At 47.7% G+C, this 8,471-nt stretch overlaps 2 protein-coding genes across 2 annotated transcripts; both read right to left on the minus strand.

Annotated features, from left to right (window-relative positions):
* On the minus strand, positions 1-798 carry LOC139353538 (uncharacterized). Its single transcript, XM_070997902.1, has 2 exons — positions 402-798; positions 1-368 (listed from the first exon to the last, which is right to left on the minus strand). The coding sequence occupies exons 1-2, from the start codon at positions 790-792 to the stop codon at positions 16-18; spliced, it is 744 nt and encodes a 247-aa protein (XP_070854003.1). The 5' UTR covers positions 793-798; the 3' UTR covers positions 1-15.
* A 21-nt stretch (positions 799-819) lies between these two features.
* Positions 820-4,485, minus strand: LOC139353715 (uncharacterized). The gene has a single exon (XM_070998039.1). It carries the CDS (start codon positions 4,483-4,485, stop codon positions 820-822), a length of 3,666 nt encoding a protein of 1,221 aa, XP_070854140.1.
* Positions 4,486-8,471: the final 3,986 nt, after the last annotated feature.

An 8,471-nucleotide genomic window follows, 5' to 3' on the forward strand; every position in this document is an offset into this window, starting at 1 on the left:
TGACTAGCGCGATAATTATAAGTGTGCACTTGTAGCGCTAGGATATAAATAAATAAATAAATAAATAAATAAACCTCGAATCTCACTCGAGCTGGCGACGTTCTTTCCGCATTCCGCCGACCTCATCTCGTCGGGGAACGACTCCAACTGGGCCTGTCTGACTAACAGGTTCTCCGCGGCCTCACACTCCGATGCAGTGAGTCCGTACTCCTCGATCTTGCTTCTCTGCTTGCGACACCAACGCGCAAACCTCAAGACCCATGCTGTGGTCCTCACCAGGCGACTGAAGCTCGAGAATCTCTGGAACGGAATGGCAAATTCATCCGCGGCCACCAATGCAAACTCACCGGGCATCTCCTCTTCATCAGGCGCATCTGGAACACGCTTAGTTCCCTCCTCAGGCGCATCTGGAACACGCTTAGTTCCCTCCTCAGGCGCCGGCCAGCCGCTCGCTGGCTGCCTCAAAAATGCGGGTCCACTTAGCCAACGTGATTCCGGGCTAAGGTCCGCCTTATTCTGCGACCGCGTCGCATCATCCGCTGCGTTGTCGGCTGTAGGTACCCACCTCCACTGGGAAACCTTCGACGACTCCAAAATCTCCGCCACTCGGTTGCCAACAAACTGCTTGTACCGGCGGTGGGTGCTGCCGATCCATCTCAGCACCGTTTTTGAGTCCGTCCACAACACCTTCTCGCTGATGTCCACACTGTGCTCCTCCTGGACAGTGTTCATCAGTCTGGTTCCAAGAACCGCTGCCTGCAGCTCCAACCTTGGGATCGACATCGTTCTCATCGGTGCGCACTTCGTCTTTGCGCACACTTAGCTAACCATCACGTTGTCATCCTCGTACGTGACCCTCCAATAGGCCACCGCCGCGAATGCAGATTGACTTGCATCCACGAACACGTGCAACTCGACGGTCCGAACTGCTCCATGCCCGAAATAGTGACGAGGGCATCGGAACTGTCCCACGGCGTCCATCTCCCTGCGCCAGACCGCAAAGGCTCTGCCTATCTCCTCCGGTAGTGGTTCGTCCCACTGGATCTTCTGCCTCCAGATCTCTCTCAACAACAGCTTCGCTGTAATCATCAGGCAGCACGGGAATCCCAATGGGTCGAACGTTGACATCAGCAGGCTCAAATACTCCCTCTTTGTAGGGACTCGATCTCCACTTAGAACGCTACTTGGCACTCGGTGATACTCCACCTTGAATCTGAAGTCGTCCGTGGCTACCTGCCAGCGCATTCCAAGGATCTTCTGCTCAGCCTCACCCCATCCGACGCTCTTGACTTGTCCGGGTGGTCCCAACGCCGCTTCCACGAATCCAGCCTCTGCATGTATCTCCTTCACTCGGGTAGATACACTTATAGCTTCGCTCTCTGTAGCGAAACTGTCCACATAGTCATCGACGTAGTGGTAGTCGATGATGGCCTTGACTGCCCTCGGGTCCGAATCCCGAAACTTCAGGGCATTCACCGTCTTTACGTAATGCGCAGCGCTCGGCGAGCAGGCTGCTCCAAAGGTCATTACGTTCATCTCGTACACATCCGGGTCTCGATCGTCGTTGCCATCTCTCCAAAGGAATCGTTGGGAACATCGATTTTCGGGTCGGATCAGCACTTGGTGGAACATCTCCTTGATGTCACCGCAGACTCCGACTGCTCCTTCCCTGAAGTGGAAGAGCACGGCTGGCAAGGGCTTGTAATGCTGAGGCCCCTTGTCCAGCGCCGAATTTAGCGAGGTTCCTCCAACCTTGGCTGCAGCATCGAACACAAGCCGGACCTTACCGGGCTTGTTCGGGTTTTCGACACCAAAATGTGGCAAATACCATAGCCGGTCGCTCGTCACCGCGACCTCATCCTGCTGCAGCTTCCTCGCATATCCTTTGGATACGTAATCCTTGATGATACGATCGTATTCCAGCGCCAACTGCCCGTTGCGCTTCAACTTCTTCTCCACATTGATCAGCCGTCTGTGCGCCATCTCATAGCTCCGTGGCAGCACAGCGTAGTCGTCCTTCCAGAGTAATCCCGTCTGGTAGCGACGCCCCACTTTCACCGTGGTATCTTCGAGGATCCTTTGTGCCCGCGCGTCATCACTGCCTGCGACCTGTGGCGCGAGCTTCACACCAAAGCTTTCCATATCGAAGTAGTCCTCCACCATCTTTTCCATCGTATCATCCATTGACACGGCTAGAAGGTAGGACCTCGGTGACGGCGTAGTCGATTGCCCACTTACTGGCCCAAACACAACCCATCCAAGCTCGGTTGCGGCCGCATACGGTCCCTCTCTGGCAAACCGCCTCGTCCTAAGTGGCAATCCCAAATGTCCATGGTCCAGTCCGATGAGCAACTTAGGCACCACGTTGATGTAGGGCTTCATCGGCAGACGCGCATCCTTATGCACGCCCTGGACATCTCGTCGACCTAACGTCTGCATTGGCAGACTCAGGCTCGAAACGGAGTACACGTTCCTCAAAACGTGGCGAGTGGACTTCCCAGCTCCACTTATCTCTAGGCTCACCACGTTGCTGGGCTCTCTGCTGGCCCTTCCTCCAAACCATTGTATATTCAGCTGTCGATGCACGCCTCGCACTCCCAGATCCCTCCGTAGCTCGTCATCGATCATCGTGACGGAGGATCCTTCATCCAAGAGCGCGTATGTATCCACCTGGCGACCAGCTCCGTACAGCGTTACTGGCAGTATACGGAACAAAAGTCGGCCTCCCTCGGCGTCAACGCAGTTTAAGTTCCTCTGCACGGGCGCCTCCGCTGGCTGCGGGGCCCTTATCTCCAGGCTGTTTCTGGGGACAGCCGACTGTAGGCTCCCCTCGTGGTCCCTGTAACCACCTCGTGGCGAAGACCTCCTGTCCGGGTCGCGTCTGGAAACTGCTGACTGCTGGTTTCCTCCGTTGTGGCTCCTGAAGCCACCTCGCTGCGCCGGCCATCTTCGCTCCTCGTCCGCGCCATGTAGCAGACGGTGATGCAATCTGCGGCATCCGTTGATCTGGCACTCGCCATGTACATCGCAGGTTCTGGTCGTATGTCCACTCCGTAAGCATGTGAAGCAGAGCCGGTGCCTCCTCACCATGCCCCACCTACCCGGTGGCGAAGCTCCAATGAACTCCCTGCAGCTCGTCGCAGCATGTTGCCCTCCACAAATTGGACAACCTCCATGCCGATCATCCTGTTGATCGCATCCGTTCTGGTCGACGCTCGCATGTAGAACTCGACGCCTCGGCTCCTTTCCCTCGACGTCCAAAACCGTACACACGACGTTTGCGTACTCCTGCAGCCACACGCTGAAGTGCGCCACAGTGGGAAAGGGCTCGATCGATGCAGCGTGCCTGGCCCAGTCTACTCGCTTGCTCGTAGGAAGCTTTGCCACAAGCTCCTCCATTAGCGTTGGGTTCCGCAGGTGCTGCTCCGCCTTCGCTGACTGCAAGAAGGCCGTTAGGTTACTCACTCGGGTTGCGAAGGGAACGATCCTCGCCAGGTGCTGCTCCGAAATCGGCGGCACCTCTCGCACGCTGTTCAGCTGGCTGCGTATAAGCTGCTCCGGTCGGCCGAACCTAAAGCGCAGCTGCTCCATCACGGCGCTGACGTTCCCAGGGTGAATCAGCAGCGACTTCACTGTCTCGCGTGCTTCATCCTTCAGCGCCTTCAACAACCTCTGGTTGTTCTCCAAGTCTGTGCAGTTGTATGCTTGGGTCGTCTCCACAAACGCACAGTTAAAGATCGGCCACTCCTCGGGCTGCCCTCCAAATACAGGCAGGTCCGGAAGCTTCCTTGGCCCGTACACTCTTTGGGATTCATTCGGCGTTATCGGGGCGTAGGACCCAACAAATGGCGATGCTGTTGCCACGTTGTGGGTGCTCCCGCCCGGTAGCACGAATCCATGCGCTGTCTGCGCAACACTTGTAGCACACAGTGGCTCCACAAAATGATTGCTAGTCGTTAGCAATGGCGGTCCACTCCAAGATGGCGGCAGCGTGCAGGCCGCACTGCTCGCACCGACACCGCTATGTGGGACCGGCCCGACCCCGTTAGTTGAGGCCTCACCGTTAGATGTGGCTAATGGCGATCCGCTCCAAGATGGCGGCCGCCCCGACGCTCCACTGTTGGCGCCATCTGCGCTTGGGCCAACTGCGATTGGCGCGCAATTGGCGGTGCTCACACTGTTCAGGGCTTTAACCTGCTTTAGCTCCTCCTCCAACGCCGCAATCCTTTTCAAAAGGTCCGACGTGAGGGACTGGTTCGTCTCCCGCTCTGGCTCTGATCCCGCAGCTGTGACAGCAGTACTCCTCGGTTGGGACGCTACTGTAGTCACCGTAGTGGCTGGGCTAGAAATGGCCGCCGCCGAGGTTATGTTCACTCGCGGCCAGTTTTCTGCTCCACTACTCACTGGCTGCTGATCCGCTCGCGTTGCTGTAGGGGTGGCTTCCCCTCCTCTCAGCCGCGAGCTCCTCTTCGGGGAATGCTGCATCCTAACAGGTCCAAATACGGCGCTGCCTCAGCGCTCTCCAAAATGGCGGCACCTGTGCCTTCCCGCCGCTGGCTGCGGCAGGCGATGCTTGACGCTCCTTGCGTCTTCTGGCCCGCTGTCTGCGGACCCCGTGCTTGGCGCTCCTTGCGCCTCCTGACCGCTGTCTGCGGTCTCCTTAACTGACGCGGCCTGCGTCTCCCTGTCGCTGACTGCGACTCCGTCCGTACCCAGTGTTCGGCGCTGTCTGCGCCCGTCTATGTCGCTGCCTGCGACTCCTCTACTGGTACGGGAATTGCTCCTGGCAACTCTCTAGCTGGTCGTCAAGCCGTCCTCCAGCGCAAGTTGCCCTCACAGTCTCCCTAGGACTGCGAATAAAAGGAGTTGTCTTGCATCATATGGAGTTGCCTTGTTAACGACTACCCCACACGCGTAGGTCCGAAGAGAGGGTGAACTTTAAGGGCGGCGTGCGCCTGGTGGCGCTCGTGGTAGTCGTTTTATTCTGTTAACAATTCTAATCAGCCTCATACATTTCAAACTAACTTAATCTTACCGCAGTGTGCCCTCCTACGATTCACAAGACAATGAGAAGCACAATTTATGGCGGCATCCATTAAACCGATATTAGTAGGCCCGCACTTCAAGGGCCAAGAACTCCATACGAGATCGGATAAATTAACAAATACTAGATTTCTCTTACAATACTTAGTCTACCTATCGATTACAATGTTCGACCGTCGACATGCAGTATTAGACTTATCGAAATGGAAAATGTATGATTTTCACTATCAATATATGAAGCCAAAGTTTCAGGAAAAGTTACTCCTAAATTATATGGATACTGATTCACTTATCTAAACAATAAAAACTGAAGATTTTTATTAAGATATTCGTAATGATCCTGAAGCAAAATTTGATACATCGGACTATTCAGATGAAAGAATTAATCTATATAACTTCAAAAGAGTTAACAAAAAATGTTTAGGATTTTTTAAAGATGAGCTTAACGGTAAACTCATGACAGAATTTGTATGCCTGTGCTCAAAGGTTTATTCTTATAAAACAGATCAAGTTGAATCTTCACATATTAAAGCTGTGGAAAAAATACCATCTTCGTATTTTTCTATACGCAAAAGATTGTTCGACACCGAAGGGCTGGTCACACTGAAAGTGGCTTGACTTCTCTCTCTTTGACTTTGGCTTTAGAACGGACAAGTTGTGGTATAAAAGAAGCGTCTATTAAACAGAAAAACTTTGAACTAAAAACTAAAATCGCGTACTAAATTAATTAAGGAAACAGGAGAAGGCCTTTATTTCCAACAGGTTATGGGCCCAGTGTTTCGCTAAACTCTAATTAAAATAACAATTAAATAAAATGCGAATTTCTGAGAATTTCTGAGAACCCGTGTGTGTATGAGCACATTGAAAACAGGAGGAAGCACGTTTCAACAAGCGAAACATCCAGAACGGTAACAAAGTTATAAAAACACAAACGGTAAAAAGTATTTTAATAAAATAAAAGTTTTTATAAAATATTTTGTTCCTTTTCTTGCGAAAAAATTTTACAGCCAACCAAGTGCATACATGTTGAAGTTGCAAGTATGAGTGAATGCATGTACTTATGTATGTGTATGTGAGGCCTCGTTTTTTTTTCTATTTCACCATATTGGCTAAGTGGATCTCACGTTTACTTATATGTATGTGTGTGTGTGTACATGTAGGCACTTGGTACAGTATTTGCTTAACATTGATTCCTTTTTCTTCTCTCTTTTCTTCTTCTCGAATATATGATAGTTACATTGAAATTAGAGCAAGAATAAATATGAATAAGGAGAATAAGTTTAAGAATATTTCACCTTTTCGTGGTGAAAAATATTCAGTGTGGAAATTTCGTGTGAAGTCTCTTTTAGCTGAAAATGATGTTTTATTTGTAATCGAAAAAGAAAACCCCCAAGAAATAGATGAGAAATGGACAAAGGCAGAAAGATCAGCAAAAAGCATTATAATAGAATTTCTAAGCGACTTCTTTCTTTCATTTGCCGATAATAATTCGACTGCAAAAGAGATTTTTGAAAAATTAGATTCGATCTATGAGCGAAAAAGTTTGGCAACGCAACTTTCTGTGCGTAAGCAATTATTGACATTCAAACTAAATGGCGACACACCTCTCATTATTCATTTCAATAAATTTGATGAATTAATCTGCGAATTGGACATAGTAGCTCACCTTCTTTTAACGCTACCTTCGTTTTATGATGGGGTTGTGACCGCCATAGAAACCTTATCTACCGAACATGTTACCCTTTCTTTTGTAAAAAACCTCTTACTTGACCACGAAATTAAGATAAAGAATTTAAGTAAGGACACGTCTAATAAAGTTCTTCAAGCTACATCTCTAAGTAACAACAAACAAAAGGCATTGCATCTGAAAACCAAGTTTAAGGCAAAACCCTCTACGAACTTTAAGTCCAATTTGAAATGTCATCATTGTGGAAAGAAGGGTCACTTTAAGAAAGATTGCTTTATTTTCAAAAGGGGCTTAGAAAACAAAGATAAAGAAAAACATGCCCAAGTTCCAAATGTAGAAACAGGCAGATCATTTGCGTTTATGTTAAGGCAGGGCAGGAACTGTACAGGTGACGGTGATATATCCTTCATATTGGATTCGGGAGCTTCGGACCACATGATAAACAACATAACTCTGTTCTCAACCTATTCTACACTGGACACGCCAAATGAGATTGCAATTGCAAAGCAAGTTGCATACATATATGCTTCTGCAAAGGGGACAGTCCAACTCCGAAGCAATCTTAATACGAGCATTACACAGGAAAATTTCCTGTTCTGCAAAGATGTACCACAAAATTTACTGTCCGTCTCGAAGATGCAGGCTGCAGGCTTAACAGTTGAATTCAATTCAACGGGAGTAAGAATTTCCATGAACGGACAAGATATTTTTGAAGGTACGTGTAAAAGCAATGTATCGATCGTGAATTTTAAAATAAACCATAAAGCTTATTCAACTTACCCAAATAGAAATCAAAACTATAATTTGTGGCATGAAAGATTAGGACATATTAGCAAGGGAAAGTTTTTAGAAATTGTGCGAAATAATATGTTTGAAGATGTAAAACTTGTAAAAGATATTAAATTTAATAATGAATTATGCGAAGCTTGCATAAGTGGTAAGCAAGCTAGACTTCCATTTGAGAAAATTAAGAATAAAGAATATATTAAGAGGCCTTTATTTCTAATTCATTCAGATGTTTGTGGTCCGATAACTCCTTCTAGTATTGATGGAAGAAACTATTATGTAATCTTTGTCGATCAGTATACACATTACTGTGTAACTTATTTGATGACCTATAAATCTGAGGTATTTAATTTCTTCAAGGACTTCATCGCAAAGAGTGAAGCTCATTTCAATTTAAAGGTTGTGAATCTATACATCGATAATGGCAGAGAATATTTGTCAAATGAGATGAAGACTTATTGTAGTGAAAAAGGCATAAGTTACCATTTGACGGTTCCACATACACCGCAATTAAATGGAGTCTCTGAACGTATGATCAGATTCATAACTGAAAAGGCTAGAGCAATGATTAGTGGATCTAAATTAAATAAAAGTTTTTGGAGCGAAGCCGTTTTAACGGCAACATATTTAGTTAATAGAACTCCAAGTAGAGCGTTTCAGGATATGAAAACTCCATTTGAAATGTGGCACAACAGAAAGCCTAAATTGAAATATTTAAAGATATTTGGTTCAACCGTATATGTGCAAATTAAGTTTCTCACTAGTGAATTGATTAAAAAATTTATTTTTATTTTTAACAATCACTTATTCACTATTACAATTTTACAATAGGTCGAACTTTTTTAATTCACTGCTCTTGTATTTATTCTCGAATATTTGTTCTGCTCGATTCGGATCTCAAAAACGGACTGCCTGCTCTCTAGTTCAATGATCAATAATCAAACCTCGGCTTAAG

Source organism: Drosophila suzukii, chromosome Y (genome assembly GCF_043229965.1).
Source record: "Drosophila suzukii chromosome Y, CBGP_Dsuzu_IsoJpt1.0, whole genome shotgun sequence".
NCBI lineage: Eukaryota > Metazoa > Arthropoda > Insecta > Diptera > Drosophilidae > Drosophila > Drosophila suzukii.